Consider the following 22,219-nt stretch of genomic DNA (forward strand, 5'->3'; position numbering starts at 1 on the left):
AACTACTTTCCCATAGTAGTTTTATAATGAACTCATTTAATGGAAGCGTTCTAGTTCCTTTCTGCAACTTTTTCAATATACAAGTTGATACTAGTGTTACTTTGATACAGTGTGAGGTAACATCTAAATAATCAAGCACAGGATGCCACTGACATTCAATACCTAAGGAAAATACAGATTACTCATGCCAGACACTAAAGAAAATTCCAACAGAAACTGAATATAATCAGTTCAATCAGGCTCCAAATGACTTACTATGTAAAGTGTGGGCTGAATTCTCACTGACCTCAGCTAAACACAACAGCACAGACTACATCTGACAGCAGAGTGAGTGTTTTTCAATTGTCTCTACCTTTCTCTATCACATCCATAACTTTTAAGGGTCTTGTAATACCCTTTTACTGTCTATCTATAAAAGGGGAATGAAAAAAGAAACAATATCCATTATTTGAAAATTAAAGAAAACTCACAAGATTCTTCGTAAAGATTAATCGTGCTGCCTCTTCTGTTATTTTGTTTTAAACAAAAACATGCAGATAAAGAAGTGTTATAAATCTGAAATCTGCAAGCTGCCAGGTTGTAGAAGGGCCCCTCTAAACAAGTATGTCATGGAGCTAGCCTGTACCTGCGTCTCACTGCACATTCCTCTGGCAAAGGAATTTAGGCCCAAATCCTGGTACCCCTCTGCCCTCCTGTGAGTGAGCTCATAATACCGGAATGAAGAGGAGGGAAATAACTTTCACACTGGAATTTCTTTAATGGAAACTATAAGGACACATTTTGATGAAATCAATGCTGGAAGCATTTTGCCTGGTTCTTCTTACATACATAGAACACATTATTATATACAGAAAACATATAACTACCTCAGCAAAATTAATTTCTGGTAAATTCAACGGTATCACACAATCCGAAAAAATTCTGTAGCCAGTATCACTGGACAAAGATGACTGGGCTGACAGTCTTCTGTGCAGGGAAAACTATAAAACAGTCATTCCAGATCTGGACAGTAGATTAACAAAAAATTAAACAACCAAAATAAAAACCCCCATAGTTTCCTTTTCCTTTGTTTCACAAGCTGAGAGGTAAGAAAGGGGAAATGGATCTGGAAAGCTACAGCCAGCTGCAGAATGCTAATGCTAATAGCAGCTCAGAATTAAAATTTTTAAATTCCTCTCACTGCTGAAATTTGCTCAATATCTACTTTTTTATGAATCAGATTTATGTTTGGAAAAGAAAAGAAACCATGAATCATTCAAAATCACAGCATTTTTTTTAAATGTTGCATTAGTTTACTTCTATTCAAAATACTTTGCAAATATTTTGGTTTGCGGTTCATAAAGTATCCTTGAACAGAGTTGAAAAGTCATAGTAGCACTGGAGGTCTGATATAAACATTAATTAATTCCACTCTACCACTGTCAGCCTTTAGTTGAGACTAACTAGCTAGTTTTCAGTCTTTGCCACTCCTCTCTGAAACATGTGCAGAACTTGGCTGGATAGTGTGAAGCTGAAAGATAAAAACCACCCAGAGTCTCTGGAAAATTCACAGTATCATGCTAGCACATCGAAGAAAATTCAATAGAATGGAGATTCTTTAAATAGCCATAGTCAACTTTTTACAGTTCTGTGCCTGACTGGTTAGAGGTTCAGCCCTTCCAGATCTCCAAAGGCAGATGGTACAAGTCTGGTTTACAGAAGAGCCTTAGGGCACAGAAAGCACTACCAACTGTGGTGCAACAGTTCAAAGAAGCAAAGCTATGTAATAGACCTATCACCATTATGCAAAGTGATATTTTGCATTTCCTGGCTGTAATGACTGTTTCCATCCAGTGGCTAGAGCAGAGAACTAGAAGTCGCAATTCAATCCTGCCATTGGCTTGCTGTATGACCTGGGGCAAAGCTTTCTTCACACATGCAAGACGGTAATACTATTATTCAGCCACGGTAATACTATTATTCAGCCTGCCACAAAACAACGTGGCCAGGCACGACTGCAGGACATCTGCAAATCACTCAGACCCATCGTGAAAGACAATACCGTAATGCAACCAGTGATAATACATTTTAAAGTTAAAACTGCAACATGTTACTTTGTATTTATGTAAGGAAACCATGTGAAATGCATGCCCGTGATAAACTTTGTATTTATGTAAGGAAACCATGTGAAACGCATGTCCATGATAAATGAACCCTAGAAAATGGACAAAACAGACCAAATATTGTTGCTGTAACTTTAACAGGCATGTTCATTTCAGGATTCAACCTAGGCTGCAACTCTCAGCCTTCTGGAGGGTCTGCAAACACATTTTAACCTCCATGGAAAGCATGCTCTGTGACATTAAAAGATGTTCTGACCCAGACCCCTCTTTGTACAGCCCCAGAAGAGCAGCCTTTGCAAAAACTCAGGGGTAATTTTCTGCAGGTTACTTGAGGTACGGGAGGCCCTAAGCTCCCAGAGACCCTGTTGATGGGTCTCAACACTCCACAAGCTCCAAGGCCAATCCATTCACATGGAAATTGTGCCACTAAGAGATCTTACATCAAACCACAGTTTGGAGCTCACTCTAATTATCTAGTCAGATTTTGGTTTAATCCTAACAAGATTACAGATTCACAAAGATTAAGGTTGTTAAAAGTACCACAGAGCAAACCCAGTAATCACTACCTTGAAGAGACCATCTAAAGTGTTCTATTTATGGTCACCAACTCATTTAACTTCAAAACCTCTGTGGGGTTTAAAAAGTATTTCCTGTATTTGTGGTAGATGCAGACTAAGGATCTGACTTTTACTTTGGTGGTTAGAATACTTCACCTTTGTTACAGGAGTGGTTTGAAAGTTTCTCCCCTTTACCCCTCTATTAACGTCTTTTCTGTACATTTTTCTGAAGTTTATGCCTTACATTTTTAAGTCACAGCAAAAAGCCAAGTACCATCTGTAGGAGAAGATTTCAAGGGCGGTTTCCAGTTTAAGCCAAAACTACTTTATTAGGTTAAAAATGCATGACTCCTTTGTAAAAATGGTCATAAAAAAGCTTACAAGAAGAGCGAGCTGTTAAAAACTGTTTCAGATTAAAACAGATCAAAAGCTTTTGCAAAATAGGAAGCAATGTATTTGTGTTACACCTATTCCCCTAGTGAATCACAAGATGCACATGCATTTCAAAAGTACCCTGGAAATGAAGCACCGACTTTTGGGACCCAGGGCTTATTGCAGACCACCTCAGTCGTGCCCACAAGACTGACTCACCATACTTCAATCCTTTCTGGTAATAAAGAGTCAGGATGTTCTATGCAAAATGCTAGGCACTGTGCAATTCAACACAGGACCTGCCAACCTCACCTTCCAGCCGAATTCACACTTCACATGTGCTGCAGCTCATGTAGAAGGCATTTACAAAGACACATTAATTTTACAGATAATGCTCCAACTTCTCAACCCCTTCATGCACACTTTGATGATAGTCTAAAATCTCACAAGGCAGGCTGAGGCTGAAAGCCTACAGGCTCCTTTTATGGAAAGGTCTAAGACTACTATAAATTCTTAATTTTCCAAGCTTGCTTTTTTTGCCAAATGTTTTTGCTCCCACAGGCTACGTTCTTCCAGTTCAGTTACACCCTGCTTTGTGGATAGGTTTAATCATCAAAGTACAATAAAATGATTCACCTTCCCATAGTTTTGATGTGCTCCCAGTATAGCAGTAGTAATAATTCCAAACTACTTTCAAAAGAAAAAAAAAAAAAATATATATATATATATTCTACAGAGCAAGTGATATCAGCACCCTCCTTCACAGCACAAGTTTGACAAGCAGAACTATTAGAACATTAAAATGGTCCTGCTCCACTTTGGGCAAGTCAAGCAATTCATTGTGTGACTGAATGTATTTAACTTTGTTACAATAATGAGATGCTTTTATATATGCATTTCTGGAACACTGACTTGCCAGCTTATGAATTCTAAGCACACATTAACTTAAAAGTAAAGTATTAAGAGTAAAAGATTCATCACTCCTTTTATAATTGTATCATTTTCTAAGGAAACACTTACCGGTTTAAGACTCCTTTTCAGAGCTACATATTATCTCATGTCCACAGAGAGATAGCCTTACTACTTGTGAGGGCACGACCTTCATTAACAGAAAATAATCTCTTAAATGAAAGGATAAGGAACATAAGGATCTGATTTGAAAACTGGTGCAATATGAACAGGTAAAGGACATGCAGTAATTAAAAAGAGCTGGAAAAAGAGGAAAAGACAAAGCACTGACTTGTCGCTATTGAGAGCTTTAAAATGATGCTACTAGTGAAAAAAAACGTATGAACGTTATTTTCAGTTTCACTGACATTTAATTTGTGCAGATTTTAAGCAGCAGAGGAGTATTTATAAGTCGATTCCTTGTTTAACTGCACTTTCATTTTCCTCTCCTCTGCTTTTTAGATCAAAACCAACCCCTCCGAACATTGCTATAAATTCATTTCTGCAGTTGGCTTTCAGCTTTGTACAAACATTTTATCCAAATCTCTAAATGTGGCAGGTCTCGATCTCTCTGCCAGCCAAAAAAAAATGCTAAAGAAACAGTCAATGTCGCTGTTGCTATTTTGTTTCCAACCTCTTTTCCCTTCAATGGAAATGGAAAAATGACAAATATGCAAAACCAAAGGAATAGGAAATATCACTCCTGTTTCTTACAGAAACCTTGATGTATCGTCTTTTCTAGCTAGTTCCCGATTAGTCCAGTTACAACACCTAGATGATGTTTAGATTTTACCTGTGTCATACATCACACTGCAGTCTTGAGAAACGCTTGTGGTCGAGGATGGAAGCGTTTGTTCCTATTAGTAATGGGAAAAGCAACAAACATCAGGTGCAACTCTCTTAAACACATTTGTGCAACAGAGATTCCTAGGAAACAGGCATTGACACGTCCTCGCTGCTGCTTGGAGTGAGGCATCAGAAAAAGCGCTATAGGATTAACTGCCAGAAGTCTTACTGGCAGCCTCCCTAGACTGCTAAGGCACAAAGCAGAAGTAGAAAGGCAAGACAAGCTTAAGAGCACGTTGAGGCAAGGGCTGGAGGCTGTACAAAGTACAGTAGGTTCCAGCCAAAGAGGAGAAAATAGACCAGGGAGTGAATAAGGCAAACTCAGAATACAGTAGCTATTGGCATCTCAGTGGACACAAGCAAATCAACCCAATTTGGTTCACAGTGTTGATTCGATCGATATTACGGCAACCAAGCAGAGACTATGCAAACGGGATGGTGCTGCTCTAGTGGCCTTGAGGTTGACACAACCAAAGCTAATCAAAATCCTGCAGAAGCAACACGAAGGGAAACTCGCACAAACCACAGGGATCCCCACAGCTCTGCATCCATTTGGGTAAGAGCAGAATCAGAGGGACAAGCAAAGTCACTTCTGACCAGGAAGAACTGTGAAAAAGTGGGACAAAAGCCAGAGAAGAAGCAGACCTGTGGAAAAGTTCCTTTGACTTTGTATTAATCCTGTCTCTTCGCATTTCCTCAGACCTGACTGAACAGGAAGCCATTCTGAAAAGAAAAGATGACTTTGAACACAAATAGTAAGATTAATGTCCACACCTTTTGAAAAGCAGAAAGTTAAATACAGCTGCTGGAGACCGCAGCCACACGACTTCCATATAAATCACACCATCACAGAAGGGCAAGTTGTGTGGAAAAATCCAAGGCAGGCTAAACTGCAGGAAATCTGTGCAAAAAGCACAAGAACAAATTAATTGCTTTCTCCAAGTATTTTCAGATTTATTGCCTACACCTCCAAATTCCCTTTCTGCAACGAACAGGTAATGAGAACTACACGATTCCACTCTAACTGCTCTTTCTTCTCAGACACATGAACTGAGAGAAGTGTATCAAGCTCAGCAAGGTTCTACAGCCTTCTCGGGAGAGTAAGAGCCTTCTTGGGTTAAAGGGATATTTTGAAAGAAAAAAAGCTGAGGAAACAAAGCTTGTAATGTCAGTGACTGATCTCCCCACTGATAATCCTCCTCCAGTAATACTTCACACTGCAGCTACTATCAAGACTGCATTTCGCAGGTACCCTCTAACAAGCAACTCGGCTTCCTTCCAATCCCTTTCAAAACATAGACTGACCTTGCTAGAACAATCCCTTCCACAGGTAACAGCAGAATTGCTTTCATTTTACTTTTGTACAGAGTAACAAAGAATGCAGTGCTTTATTTTGAGACTGGATTCTCTGAGAGCTTGAAAAATATCTATCAAAGCTTAAAAAAAAAAAATTATTTTTTTCTTGTCATCATCATAACTTTTAAGCTTAAACATGGGCATTACCAAAGTCCCTTCTTTTTTTGGCCTGGTAACACAACTTTATAGTGGTATCTAGACAATAATTTCATTGTAAATCGTTATCCACGGAGGGGCACACAAACCCACTTGGGAATAGAGGAGGTCGACTACATCAAGAATTCTGGCAGCAAAGAACTTTTCATCTGTATCTGCCATGACTTCATGATCACCTCCAAACACTCTTACACCACTCTATAGTACGAAAATACCTTTTCTCCCTCCAGAAAGAACACCTTTTATTATTTTGAGGTACCTAAGTAATTGTCTTAAAAGAACTGATAGTCCCATAAAAGCCACTGACAAAAGGATAAAACTGGCTAACATCTCTCAAATATGTTTCTGTTTCCTCAGCCCTGATTAATACAGAATCCTTAGTTTTGCAGTGTCTTGTAGCTCTCCCTTACAAGCTAATCTTAAAAGATGCTCAAAAAACAGGTGGGTCATATTATCTGATACATAACCAAAACTGAAAAGAGACTAGTTGGATGTCTAATCTTAATGCTCCAGTCAGCACTCAGCAGCAAAAGTGCTTGCAGAAATAATGCAGAGTATCCGTATGCACAGGAAATAGCTTTTGGATCAATGACGCTCTGCTCAAAAAACACTGCAGCTTCCTACAGATTAAAAAAAAAAATTCTGATTAAACATCAAGAACTGGCAATACTTGACAACGCTGCCTGAACAGATGCTGTGTCTCTGGGGATAGGGGAGAATAAGTTCTTTTCTCCTTGTACAAGTCAGGGAGTTACCAGCTCTTCTCCTGGAGCAGTTCTATGTCTACAAAACGAGTATGACTATTGTATTAAAAATATACAAGAAAGAGGAAGAGTTAAAACCTTGCAGACTTACATATTGGCAGGTCAGAGCCATTTTACTATCACAGCTTCTTGCAATCTGTAGCATTCTCACAATATCTGTAAGCATCAACATGTTCCTGCTGTTACCTCAGGAGGAAGAGTTAGTAAGGAGTAAGGTACCAGACCCCTACTCGCACAGATAGCACCTCTACTGTGAGGCTGGAAAAAGGCTAGAGAAGCCCCACCACGAAATGCCCTGCCTACTTTAGGGACACCAGCATGACTTAGAAATAGCAGTTCTTAGTCAGGGGAACCCAGTGGCTGGCAGCAAAGCTGGCTTGTCCAGAAGGGGAAGTAAGATGCTTCATGTCACACAATGCCTCTCACACCTATGCAAAAGGCAACCACAACCTTAAACGAATAAAGATATGAAAAAAGTTCTTCAGAACACAAGCAGATGCGTTACTTCATTTCATAGCTGTTGTGACATAACACAATTATATTGGTTATTGGTACATTGTGAGTACCAAACAAAATGGCACATTTTATGCTCAATTATCTTTAGTACCCAGAAAATACTCATCAAATAAACAATTCTTTGTTCAGATGTGAGAGAAAGGGATATCCAGCTTTAAATGAAAATTTTCCATAAAATTCAACACATCTTGGCAAGGGCTGGATAATTAGCACTGTTATGAACAGCCTGCTGCTTATCTTTTTTTAAAGTAATTCTCAATGTTTTGCTACAGAACCAGCGAATAATTTTCATTATTTTCCTATAAGCCTATTAGTATTCAAACCTGACCTCTGCAGAATGACCATCCTCCATGCAGTACGTGAATCTTCACCAAACAAGTGCTTCTACACCCTTGCATTCTTACAGATTAGAAGCTGCCTTATCCAGTAAACAAATCCTGAGATTTACAAGATTATGTTTGTATTTTTTGTCTTTTCTTGAATTCTGTGGGCTACTTCCTTACACGATGAACTTTACTACAGATATTACTTCTGTCCCAATAAAGCTCACTGCTATGTAAAGATATTATACCTGTAAAAGTCAAACTACAGAAAGATTGCATATTTATAAATACCGATGACAATGGCAAAGAAACAAAACTTTTAAAAAAGGTCTTAATGGATAAGATCATATTTGGAGAAACTGAACTGTGGAAAGTGGAATGATGAGAGCTGCAACTCTGCTTTTAAATATCCATAATTAAACAGCTATTTTTTTCCCTTTGTCAGAGCTCTGGGACAAAATTTATTTTTGGCATATTGCCACTGAAAACAATGAGCTTGGTTGAATTAAGCTGGTCCAGTACATATTAAATTAAAAGACATTATGAAACATTTGTGTCATAGATCAAGTAGAAAAAAAAATCACATAGAAAATCTGGGATTTATTAAGAGAAGACAGAAATAAGATCACTTGGGCTAGCTTGACATAAACTTCAGTTACTCAAAATAGAGCAGACTGCCCAGAACCGGTTTTGGCACATAGCTTTTATTTGCCTGACTTGGATACTGTAGATGTTCTCCTGAGCAAGATATCCTATTTTTCTAGTGCTTAGTATCTCTAGTTAATCTGCACATTTCTTAGCAAAAAAAAAAAACAACCACCAGAAGATTTGGAAGAGTTGCAATGGTAAACGAAGTGCAGACTCATAAAATAAAAGTTAACTGAACTCTATCTGAAAACCATTGTTCCAACAGACCATCTCTGACAGTAGGTCCTTAGGATATCATCACATCAAGATGAGCACATATTCCAGGTGTGCTCAACCAGCTGAACAAGGGCAGAAGGGAAATAAGTGAGTTATCATCATTCCACCTGTATGTCAGGTACGCTCTCAGGTGGGCATAGAATGACTGCTAGGACTACGATGCAGCTCAGCAGGGAGCTTTGTGGAGAGATTAAGAGTCTCAAATTTCATTGCAAGAGGTTGTCTCTAGAGTTTGTGACCGTTTGCATCTCATGCTCTCCCTCACATTTATGAGAGGACATCCCAGAAACATCGGCAAAACTCTGATTATCCTTTTAAAAGATCCTCTTCTAAAAATCTGTCTTTTTCCCTGCAGCCCAGAACAGCCTTAGGGGTGGACAGTGATTAGCCAAGGCAAACACCTGCCCCTCTAGCACTCTTCCACCACTCTGCCTTACTTCCCCAGCTCTGGGCCAACTTTTGTCTCTTGTCTTACAGTGTAACAAATATCTTGAAGATGGTACTACACATCCGTTTTGTGCTTGCATGGCATCTTTTGCTGACACTCCAGGTTCATGATTAACGCAAATTATTGATAATAAAAGACTGAAAACATGAATGAAGCATAGCTTCTATTGAAAACAGGAATGAAGCATAGCTTCTGGACTGGCCTCAGCTGACAGCTGTTAGGGGAAACTCTTAGGTCACTGTCAGCAATTGGTCTATAAATGAGGTAACGATCTCTCAGCAAAGTAACTGCATGTGTAACAGCAAGTCATCCAGGTTTTCAACATTTGGCTCAAGAAAAAGTAGATTGCATTACAAGACTAATTTTGTACTGCCATTCAAAACACATAATCATTTATATCCAGGAAAAATAAGTACCAACTGAGAAATTAATTCTGATACTCTTTAAAATCCTATTCTTACAGAGGGAGGGATGACTGCACCTTGTAATTGAGACCTCTGAGTCAAAGCCGTATTTTATACAACTTTATTCAAGATGCTGGCCTGACATGCCAGCCAGTGCCTACTAGTCGTGTCCACAGTAACATTCCTGAAGAATGCTCAACAACTTGGTACAATATTTTAGGATGTTTCTTTTACATAAGAATGGATAAGTTATTGAAATCAGACTAATTGAAAGAAAGAGAAGATGAACAAAGTTACAAATCACATCATCTTCAGCAACAAATGCTTGAGTAGTTGACTGTCTCTGTGAATTGCCTTCTAAAAGTTTTATTATTCCTTATTAACCTAAAGTTCTAACCTCACCTCATCAACATCGTACTTCATTATGCTCAGTCACTTCAAATTATATAGCAGAGGACTACTAAGAAATGTTTCAGAGATCCTGCTTTTCCTAACAAAGCTCCGCTTACTGCAAAACCAAGTTCAATCAATAGTATTTTCTCTTAACAGCTCACTTCATACTGGAAGGTGTTAGGGTGTGTTTTTAATTCAGTGATACCAGAAAGTCATTGATGTACTACGGTATCTGAAAAGTTGACAACAACATAGTTGTATATCTTTCCTGTTGAGCATGTTTGACAGCATTTCTAATAAGAATAATTAAATGTATTCACTGCTTAGACATACAAAGCACCAAAACTGAGTATTTTAAGGACCTATTTCTGATTATTTTTCATACTTTCAGACTGATTACACAACAACAAATATTTTGCTTGTTTTCTAGCCCTGAAGAAAACTGGCAGAGAGACTTAGAAATGGCATGTAGATACTAACCTTACTCATTGCAATAGACTTAAATTGACAAAGTCCCTCTATGGGCAATGAAACGTGTCCAGCAGCCAACAAAAATCTGACTGCTTAAGAGATGTGCTTTCCAACAGGTATGAAGCAAAATTTGAGGAAACAATTAAAAACCTTCTGTCAGTTACACCTGCATCAGTCAGGAATAATTTCACTGACATACTGCATCAATTTATAAAAATGACTGCAAAATGCAGCACATTTGTTTCAAAAAGCCTTGAAAATATTTGCTTTATGAAAGTCATTTTCACATGGATTCCACCGCAGTAAGAACACTCGGAAGAACAGCTCTTGGTGTTGTTGAAGAAAAAAACACGGAAAGAAAAGAAACTCTCACAGCTTCCCACACTGTCTAATCTTTTAATCTTTGAGAAGATTAGAGCTTGTAACTACCACCTGATCAGGATGATGAAATTCTACTAAGGCAATTGATTATCAAAAGTGCAAAGCAGAACCAAGGCTTTCATATTTATGAAAAGCATAAACCCCTCTGCTACTAAAGCCTTTTCAAAAGACTTCTCAGTTGCACAGGAAGGTTCTAAGTCCTTACAATTTTAATCAAAAGAGTAGCAAAAGCAATAGAAAAACATTGGCTGACCAAGAACCCATGTTTCAACTGTTGTTTTAGAAGTCTGTTAGAAGTTAAACACACTTAAGACATATTATACTACTTCCATGAATTCATAATAGAACAGGTGCTATAAATTCCAGACCACAAAGACTGAAGTATTGTACAGTCTTAATTTGCATCACAATACAAGAAAGAAAATTTTTGAACCACTGACTGTACATCGGTTGGACACTTAATTTAGGCTACGGATTTTCCAAAGGACTCTTTCATTCACTAATTGAGTAGGCTAACAATTTCAGCATCCCAGTTGCAGAAAATCTATTAGAACACCAAAAATGAAAAATTACCAACATGTAAAAAGCCTGTGATCTCTTTCTGATCTGTTTAAACGTTAATTAGGAACAGTGAGAAAAAAATCTGTGTTAGGTCATAAAATTGCCAGAATGACAGATCATAAAGTCATTGCTTCTGTATGCCAGCTTAGAATTTAAAAGACATTTACTAATTCACAGTCATGAGCCTCCATACAACACTTAACAGCTTAATCCTTTAATTTCTCACATCACTTTTACTTAGTTATGAGGTGTTCTGGGTTGGAGCCCTTGCGAGCAAGGATCTAAAGGATCAGCGTTGAACAGCAACGCTTGAGAAGAGGCTAAGAAAGAACGAAAGGCAGCCAGCTGCAAGGAGATACTGCTCATCCTTTCAGACGCAGAAAGCTGTGAGTACAGACGGTCTTTCACCCCATCGTACTTCACAAAAACTAACTCAAGTCGAGCAGACGAAAGGCACAAAGGAACTCCGGGAGGTGTACGGCAATTTAAAAAAAAAAAAAAAAAACAAAAAACAAAACAAAACAATCCCCCCCATCTTTCTGAGGGGGTGTCTGTTCTCCGGCCGAAGGGTACACGCACCCCGACGGGCTTGGCTAGGCGCGTCCCCCTCCAGCGAGGCACAGGGGCGGCCAGGACCTGCACACTTACCGCACTCGCCAGCTCCGCGCCCAGGCAGAGGAGCAGCAGCACCAGCACCCTGCAGGGAGGCAAAGGGACGGAGTCAGCGGCGGGGCCGGGCGGGCACCGCGGGGAGGGGGGGAGCCGCGCCTCGGCACTCACCCTGCGGCCGACGGGCCGGGGGCGCGGCCCATGCTGCGGGCACCGGCTCCGCGCCGCCGGAGGAAGAGGAGGGCCCGGCGCCGTCAGGCCCCCTGCGCGGTGCGGCCGCTTCGCCGGCTCCTTCGCCTCGCCCTCCACAACGGAGGACTTCGGGTGCGTCGCCCCGAGGGAGCGGCCGGGCTGGCCACGCCGGCGCTGCCCGTGCGGGGGTCGGTCACCGCTCAGCCCCCTCAGGGCGCCCGCGCCTTCCGCTCCCCCGTGCCGTGCCACAGCGTGCCCGGGCAGAAAGTTTGCGCGGTCTTCGCTGAGGCGTCGCACCTGAGCAGAGCCGGGCGGGACGCGACCGGAAGGGGCGAGCCTGCACCGGGCGCCCCTCAGCCCCACGCCCCACCGCCCGCCCTTCGCTGAGGTGCGACCCGGCACTGCCAGCAGCTCCCCTCTTGCCCTCGCGCACCGAGGTGCCTCCGCCGGAGAAAATAGTCCGGGGTCTAGCGCCCGCCCGCCCGGTGGAGGTATGGGGCGGGGAGAGGCGGGCGCCCGCCCTTCGAGCCGACAAAACCCCGGCGGCCAGGAGGAAGGGTAGTGGCAGCGGCGGGGAATCAGAGCCCCCTTGGAGCGCGGCGGCAGCCCTGCAGTCCTGCTCCGCACACCACGCGCGCACCCTCCGCCCGCCCACGGTGCGGATGAATACAGTGGGGCAAGTAGTCCCGGGAGGACTTGAGCTGGGAGAAGCGGGCGAGCGCGGCAGAGGGGCGGGCGCTGGCGTCGGGGCGGCCGGCGGGAGCCGCCTGGAGGGAGCCGCGCTGCCCCGCCGGGCTATGCCCGCGCCGCAGGGCCAGCTCCGGAGTGCCTGAGCGGGCAGGATGGAGCCGCGGTGGCGGAGCCGCAGCCTGGCTGCCAGCTGCCTGGTGCTGCTGCTGGGGTGCTGGGGGCCGGAGGAGGCGGGAGCGGCGGTGAGTGCGGGGCGTCCTCCTTGTTCTTCTCAGGCGCCGCTGTCCCCGCCGGGCGCGGCGGCAGCGCGGAGCCTCGGGGGGAGCTTTCGGATCCCTTCAGGAATGGGGAGGCTGGGGGGGGGCTCCCCGGTGGCCGCCGGCCGCGCTGGGGCTGGGGGGTCGTAGCGGGCCGCGGCCCCTGACAGGAGCGCGGGGAGACGAGCCCGGGCTGCGGGCGGGGGGGTCTCTCGCCTCGCTGCCCTCAGGTGTTGGGGACTCCTGGCCGGCCCCGCTCCGGGCAAAGGCTCCTCGGCGCTGCCGCCGTCGGACCGGCTGCCCCCGCTACCCGCCGGCTCGGCTGAGGAGGAAGCCCGGGAGAGCTTTGTGTGCGCTCTGGACCCGCTGTTCCTCCAGAACAAAGGAGGGAAAAGCCCCTTCACCTCCCCCCTCCAAAAGACCTTGGTGAAGAGGTGTCTGAGCTCTGGCCAGTGAGCCTTCACCTGCAGCTGTAAGTCACACCTGGGCGCGGCAGGGAGCTGGAGGCTCGCGGGCACGGCTTGCTGGAGGGCTACGGGCTGTAACTTGGTTTTCCCGAGGGCTGTATTTCTGCTCGCCTAAAACCCGAGTTGAGGTGCGAGCCGGGACGGTAGGTGCGTGCGGTGTCGCAGAGGGCGCGCAGTAGGTGGCCTGGAGGAGAATATTGTTTTCTCTCTTTGGGAGAGGGATGCTCTCCCAGCTTCCCTGGAGCGGCTGGGCCTTGAAACCGAGAGGAGGGAGAGGTGGTCGCTAGCTTCCTGCTTCACCGTACTTAAGACCTTTGGCTGTTAAAAGGCTTGTATTTTACCGTGGGTTAATTTCAGATTTTTACAGTCCCTGCCTCTGACTTAACTTTTTTTAGTTTTACACAGAAGGGAAAATGAATCCGGATTTCTGTTGTTTAGGATTACTCTCTAGTTGAAAAGTCATAATGGTATGGTTATGGGTGTAGAATATCTTTGTGCTACTCCCCCTCTTCTGATTTTGTAGTTAAAGCTGACAAAATCTTATTTGTCTTGAACTCTCCTTTGAAGTGCATTCCTTTACAGTGAAACTTTGTAGACCTTTCATCTGCCCTTCCAAAAAGCAAAGACTAGCCATAATATGCTCCTTTCTTCTTCTACCCCCCCTTTTTACCATGTCCAGGTGTGTACCCAAGTGTAAGTGATACTGCTGTGCCACCAGTGCTTACCGATTTGGAGAACAGCTTGTCCCCATGTTGTCTGTAATGCTAGTTCTGCTGCTGTTAAGTAGCACATCACCCTAGGCTACCTCCCATAACTTTCACCTCCAAAGAACGATCCAGTTGGTCCCACCTACAGGACTTTGCTGTTTTAGCAGGTGGGGGTTGAAGTTGGTGAGGTTTGTGTATATAAATGTGTCACCTTTTTCAGGAAAGCACCCAAGCAGTTTTGTGTGTGCAGTTGGTGGGAATCTGTGGGGTCCAGGAGGGGAACTGTTCTGGGCTGACCATGTGGGCAGTCCTCAGCCTTGGGAGAAATGAAGAAGGGAGAAGAGACAATGGTGGAGTTCCTGGTTCTCAACACAATCTTGTGCTACAGCCTCGCATTTAGGATGAGTCCGCCTGGGGATTTACTACACCATGATGAGATGAGATGAGATTAACTGAAAGGTCTAATGGCTTCTCAATACTTTGGTGTTCTGATGTCCTTGAATCTCCTGTGATGACAACACTAAATGATGCTGATCCGCAATAAGGATTTATTTTTCTCATTGTTAGAAAGGGTTGAATTAACACTGTAGCGCTAGGCTTGGTACACGCTGTTTCTTCTGTGAAATTCGTTTTAGGACCTTGTGTCAGAATCCTCCCCTTTCCCCCAACAGGATAAATCCAGAGGGATGAGTTCAAGTTGTTCTGGTGTCCTTATTAAAATAATATCTGAAACTGTTATTCAACCTAATAATATACATTTGAAATGCAAAAGTCATAATTTCTTTGCTCCGGATTGATCACATAGCCATATACACTATTTGAACAGTTACAAGGTGACAGAATATAGTTGAGAGTCATCTGCCAATATGGACATCCTAGGGGAATCCCAATGACTTCTTATAAAAAAAGAAATTGCCAAAACATGATACTCAAGTAAGGATGAATTTCGTTGTTCAGACTTTATTGCTCAGTTGCCATAGCTCATCATCTAACCTTGGTGAGTAGTATCTGGACTATGGTATGCACTCTTGTGCAGACCTGTTGTGGATGTAGAATGAAGCATGTAACTGCTGATGAACAGTGTAGAAGTAGCTGGGAGTCTGAGAATGGTCTGTCTTTAGAGTTGGAGAAGGAATGAGGTAGAAGATGGTGTCATCAGTGCATGCAGTGGGTTCAAGTTCCAGTGTAAAAAAAGGTGCTCATTTGTTGTATGCTTTCATCAGAGGATGTGAGTGCTTATAATGTATTTTAAGGGACAATAATATTAAGTGCCCTGGTGTTTTTAATATAAATCTATATACATGTTATATAAGCCAATTAGCTCTTCCTATAAGCAGATTTTTTTCCCATCCTAGCAGGTTTACACTTGCACCATTATAGAAAAGCGGTTGCAAGTTGTAACTGGGAAATCTATTTAATTAAAGAACCTAGATGGACTAGGTTCTTGATTTGTGCTAATTTGTGAAACTCAAGTGAAGTTTGTGACTGTCTATTGGTTTATATTGAAGAAAGTTTCCCTCATAGTTAAGGTTGAAGTTTTTAGAGTGTAAATAACTTTGTCAGCCCAAAAATTAAAGATGAAGTAACTCCTGTGATGTCTTTTTTTCTTTGCTTTCCATTATAACTCCAATTTGACTGATAATGTGGGGTTGAAATCAATTGTTCAAATATGGTAAGGCAGGCTGTCAAGACGGGTACCACTTGTGTTTAAGAAAGTAATGTACTATTCATGAAATTTCCCTAAGTTTGGTAGGAATTTTTTTCCTTTTGGAGGTTACCATGTATATAAATACATATATGTTACTATTTCATTACAGTGTACTTGATTAAATGGTTAATTTGTACATGATGGTCGTCTGTGTTTCTGTTTGTCCAAACTTTTTTATGGTAGTGGTGGTTATTTCCCATTTCATAACTGCCTATGGCTCTTTCTAGTTACAAAAGCTAGGTCTGTAAAAGCAGGAAGAAATGGATGCTGACTTTTAGGATTCAAAAAGTGTTTCATCCTGAAATTCCGTAGATGTGTCTTGATCAGTCATGCACAAGACTCAGTTTTGTAACATCAAGGCTCAAGCCTTCCTGCTTCCAACTTGTCATTTGTCATGTGTCTTGCTTTTCCTTAGTTAAAGATATATAGTATGAGTTGTATCTCAAGATGTGTTCTGGCATGTTCTAAAATACAAATAAATCAAAGGAGTCCTGAATGAAATCTAAGAGCCATTTGGATAACAATAGGATCTTTGCAGCTATGCATGCAAAATCGTTGTGTATCTTGTTCAGTTTTTCCACATGATGGAAACAGACTGATAGTTCAATGGAAACTCCTAGGCTTTAATCTTCCTGGTCATGAATGAATTGATCTACTTTTTTTTTTTTTCTAAAGTAGAAAGGGAAATTCTCCTAGGACAAAGTGTTAGTTTATTTAACAGGAAGTGTAAACTTGCATTGGTTTTACTAGAGCGTGTGGAAACTCTTCTGTTTTATAAAAGAACTGAAATCAGTTAGAACATCCCAACGGATCTAATATGCATATTTTCTGTCTGGGGCAAAGTGTGGTAAGGCATCTGTTCCGTACATACAGCAAAGATGTATTGTGCATTTTTACCTTTCATTCACTTAGATTAAAATGCTTCCTTCTCTCATTGTGCCAATTGTGTAAACTCTCCACTGATACCACCACGTAACAAGATACCTAGATAACACTCACTTATACGTTCTAGGAATAGTATTACGCAAGCATACTGAATGGAAAACAGCCTCTGCCAGCAGTGATAATACCAGACAAATTGCCTTGAATAAAGACATTTTTTGCTTATCTGTTTCATAAGGCTGTACGGACTCAGTAATGTTTAAAACCACTGGGGTGCTTGTAAGTTCTTTCTATGTGCAGTGTTTGGCTCTGATGCTGACTGCAGACTGTTCTGTGCTGTAAACCATCTCTTCTCAAGAGTACCTAAAATAAAACGTGTTCAGAAGATATAGTACTGGTAGTTCTAAGGATCCTTAAGGAGTATCCTTTACGCTCCTGTGAGAAGTTAGCAGTGCAATTAAACCTTATTAAGTGTCACTGGTACAGCGCAGTTTCTGAAAAATGAAATGTGCCGAGCATCCTGGTTATGTGATTGCTAAGTGTGTGGTATGTGGAGAAAAAGCTTCAACGTGATGTGACATTGTTAACAGAATAAACATAGCTGAGCTGAAGAGAAAAGGATCCTGTTACAATAAAATAATTGTAATATTTAAAAAAATTGTGTTGCAGTTGTCTGAAGTTTTTCTTGGAGAACTTGTTGTGAGGAGATGCAAGAAGCAAAAACTGGAGGATGGGATTTTAATTTTAGGAGAGATGGGTATTGGGCAATTAGATAATTGCAAAGCTATATAGCGAACGAAACATCTGAGCTTAAACTTGTTAATGCTTTAGTCTCCATCCCTCTAAAAGGCACGATACTTACAGTAATGTGTTAATAGACATATCTTTAATCTGCTTGTAAAATACTTTCATAAATGGGAGTCACACAATATCAAACTCTGCATTTCTGTTACCATGCTTTCAGTGGGAGGCTGGACTGAACCTCCTGAGGCCCCTTGCAGCCTGAATTATCCTGTAAATCTGAAATCATGCGAGAGTACAGTCATGGTCTAGGTGTACTTTCTGTTAAGACAACTTACATATCCTGTAGTCAAAAAGTAATCATAGTTGTGTAGTTAAATTGTGAGCTGGAAGGTTCATATTTACTTAAACGCTTTTTTAGCTGCAACTAGTCAAGAAGTCATCTCTTAAGCTGTCAGCACAGCAACATTCAGAATGTTAATTTTGTATTCCCCTTTTGTGGAGGGTGTCTTATGCAGTGTGTGTGTATGTATTATTCTGTTACAATGTAACAAAAAGAAATTGTAGTGGCAATATTGACAGTGAGGTTTTTTGTAGCTGAAGTGTGTGTGTGTGTTAGGACTCAAAAAGAGAGGAACTCTAAAGCTAAGGATTTCAGCTGACTTGAAGGCGATAGCCTTCAAGGCTCTTTGTTATTGCAGCTCCGTCGTTGGATTTCTGTCTTTGTCTCCTTCTCCAGTTTGGAGGGGAAGGAAAATAGCTTAATCTCATCTGTATTTTGTTTCTTTTACCTAATCTCTACAGAGAATTAAAATGTCAGAGTTTAATTTCAATCTTATTTCTCTCCTGTCACTGTAAAAGGCATCTGTGTGCAATGCACTTAAACTAGAACCAAAAGTAAAATAGCTGTTATCTACAAAATGATTCTTTTTATTGAGGTATATAGCTAGACCCGCAAAACTGTCCTACTGTGGTCTAGGATGACCCCACTGATAAGCTTTGCTGCTGCAGCACTGCTGAAAGCACTGCTTTTGCTCCTCTTAACTTTCCCTGAGATAAGCAAAGCTCTATTTGCTTTCCTGGCTGAAAATAGGCTGGTAAGTCTTTTTGCCAGCGTCTGTATCTGTCAGGACTTTCTGACGAAATATATTAAATGTGTCGGAAAGTGTTTTTATTCTAGGACTAACTTTAGTTGTTATCAATGTGGATTTTAGTTTTAAACCACACCATCAATTCAGAGAAAGATATTTATGTGGTACTGCTTCCTAGGGAATTTGAATGCTTTTAGAAACCAGACTTACGCAACCCTTAGTTGCAGCTGAGGTGTATGTATGTGGTAAATGCCACTTCTCGAGAGGGAGCGGTGAGCATGGAAGAAATCCTTGGTTTGTGTTAAAATGCTTCACTGGTATGAAACTAAGACTTTCATCTCTTTCCATCTCTTTCTCTACTGTAGTAGTTGTGTGTCTCATCTGCTTGTGTTGTATTTGGAGGTGTAGTTGTGGTAGAGAAGATCACCTTATTGTCTCTGGTAGAACAACTCAAAGGCTGGCTGGCTCATATGGGCCTCTTGCCTGAGGTTGAGGTAAGATGCTTCTGATTTGCTTCAGACTCACTTGAGACCCATGGCAAGTAATCAGTAGAGCTGTATTGGAATGGTTTCATTTAAGAGCTTGAGACTGTAGAGCAGTTCATGATAAAGGTAAAGCTTGGTAGAGGTCCTTCAGCTCAGAGTGTTTTGGGAAACACTGCTCTCGGTTATTTAAGTTGTAGTATCTTTTTAGTATTTTTCCATAGAAAACTAAGTAGAACTACATAGACTTTCCTTTTTAGCTTAATCTTCAGTTTGACTAAGTGCCTTTGTGTGGTTACTGGGCTAGACAAAAATACAAGAAACTTAATGTGCTAAACATAAAATTTGGCTTTATTTGGCAACCATGGTGATAAAGTGAAGCAACTTGCCAACATCTGTACTGAGAGAAAGGCAGTGAGCTCTGAATATCAACATTGTGTTTTGTTGGGGTTATTTTTGGTTTTGACAGAATCCTGCTTCTACTTAGAGCCTTTCAGGAACTTCAAGTACCTTAGAGGATTGGCAGCATTGAGTGGAAGGGCAGAAGCTTGTAGAAGATGTCAGAGATGTTGCATCTTTCATTTTTATAATCAGAGTTACCCGTACGCCACCTATAACTGGTAGTTAGGTGGCTGGGACGTCCAAGCATTCTTATAGCACCTGCTCAAATGCAAAATAGGTTTCTGATACATAAATGTGTGCACTGGTAATAAGCATTGGTATGTTGTATTTAATATAGTAAAGTGGAATTTGTATCCTTCTGTCAACAGGAGGAAATAAGATAACTGAGTTTCTCTTGCAACTCAAATCTTAAGAAAAATCTCTAAGCACTTGATAACAATAATGGATTTTGAATGATGTTTCAAGTTATTAATAAAGTGTTTGGAATAATCAGCTGCCTGGGTTTCATTCCCAAATTCTGATCTGGGAAGGTCATCACTTTCTACCCTATTACTTTGCTGAAGAGCCTCTGAAACCCTTGTGAAGAAAGGTGCTGGGTTTTTTGCTTGCCTGTCACACTATAGGCTGACAATCTTTTTTTTTTTTTTCTGTTATCAACTCCTTCATGCTGCTCTTACAGTAGGAGTTCTTTACTTTGCTGTTTTGATCTAGAAAGTTGTCACTTATGCTTCTTAGTTTGTATGCTAGTATAAACAGTGTGATGCGAAAATGGTGACTTGGAATCCAGGATTACTTAAAGACCAATGCCAGATACGCTTTTTTCATTCAACTGTGGACTTAACGGGTCCTGCTGTTTTAATAACTACTTGTTGCTTAACAAATTGATTTTATATTAAACACTTTCTGGCAGTATTTCTCATCTCCATGTGTTGAAAATAGTTCTGAGTCCATACATTTAACCTTTATGATAAACATTGTTTTCTTTGCTGTTTTCCTGGTAGTCATACTCTTGGCCTGCCCCTATTTTTTTAATCAAGCTAGGGAAATTCAGAGTAATGATTTTGAGGACATATGCTGGACTTCTCTGTATTTCTCCAGTACTCTAAAAAAATGTCCAAAGCTTACAGTGTGTTCAGAATAGTTAATTGTATTGCTGTCCATTCTGCTTCCTGGACTCTCTATCTCCTGTATTCTGGGTGAAAATATAACCAGCATTAGTTATTAATTACGTAAAGCTGTCAAGCTTAAACAACTGCTAATTCACCACTTGCATTTGATTATCTTTTTGGCTTCACCTTGTTAGCAATGAAGGCTAATGTTCCTTCATTAAGGAAGAAATCTGACAACTAATGAGGAAGAGACTATCTAGTGTCAATCTGGGTCTAGTAAATGCAGCATTGATTCGTCAGAACCAAACCTTTCTCTTTATGCGCTTAAGTCCTGCAGGTGTCTGAGAAAGGAAGAAAATGACCACTCTGGGCAATGAACTGCACTCTTTCTGCACCTTGAATTAAAGTAGCAGTTATTAAAACCCACAATTGAGAGGCTTTACTTCAAGCAATGAAAACTGAAGTGACCTGCATGCAAGGCTAGGCAAGCCTTCAGCTCCCAGAAAATTTGACTTCCTGACAAGAAATGCCACTGCAGAAAAACACTTGGGTGAAGGAGCTTATGAACTCAGTTTAAAAACCTTTTACAAATAATCCTTTTTGAGACAGTGATTTTTCTTGAGTCAACTAACTTTGAATCAACCTGTAATACCGAATGACAGCAGAAGCCATTCTTTCTGAAAGGCAAAGTAACTTCTAGCTTTCAGACAATACAAATTGACTTAATCAGGGAAAATACTTACTTTGAGTTAGTTTAAGAACACTTCTGCTGTATATTGAACCTTAAGGGGCAAAAGGTATTTGGAAGGAAAAGGAGGCTTCTTCACTGGACTGAAAAATAAGAATTTATATTGAACTTCTCTTATCTCTTTTCATCCAGTCACTGTGTAGTCAGACATGAGGACAAAACCTTGAGGTTTCTGCAGAGCAATTACTTTTTGTTAATTCTTAGGTCTATAAATACTTAAAACAACAAGCAGATGATCTAGAGAGGATGAGAAGTTGCAAGGCCCAGGTGTTTTTTGTTTTGATAGCTTAACTTCCAATATTTATTTGGCCCTTTCTTAATGGGGAAAGTAGTGCCATGAAGATCTCTAGAAGCCTGGGACAGTCTACCCAAGCAAACAGTGAAAACATCAGTACAAAAGCTGATATTTGTGTGGGTGGGGTTTTTTGTATTTTTGACTGAAAGTGTGTGTGTGTGTGTGTATATATATATGTCATCTTCTGATCCAGAAAGCTTATGGAAACTCCTTGGCAATAGGATTGGTGACATGCTTGCACATGCACAAAAAATCTTGAAAGTATCTCTTCTGTTCTAAAAGCTTTCAAACTCTTAAAGCAATAGTAGTAACAAAGT

General features: G+C 41.3%; 1 protein-coding gene across 1 annotated transcript in view; it reads left to right on the plus strand.

Moving 5' to 3' along the window:
* The first annotated feature begins 13,165 nt into the window (after window positions 1–13,165).
* The window catches only part of COL4A5 (collagen type IV alpha 5 chain), an 83,480-nt gene continuing 74,426 nt past the window's right edge, over window positions 13,166–22,219 (plus strand). The window contains exon 1 of the mRNA XM_075435549.1: window positions 13,166–13,255. Within this exon, the coding sequence (XP_075291664.1) occupies window positions 13,166–13,255 (90 nt within the window). The remainder of the gene's footprint in view (window positions 13,256–22,219) is intronic.

The sequence above is a fragment of the Opisthocomus hoazin genome, chromosome 14 (assembly GCF_030867145.1).
Source record: "Opisthocomus hoazin isolate bOpiHoa1 chromosome 14, bOpiHoa1.hap1, whole genome shotgun sequence".
In the NCBI taxonomy this organism is placed as follows: domain Eukaryota; kingdom Metazoa; phylum Chordata; class Aves; order Opisthocomiformes; family Opisthocomidae; genus Opisthocomus; species Opisthocomus hoazin.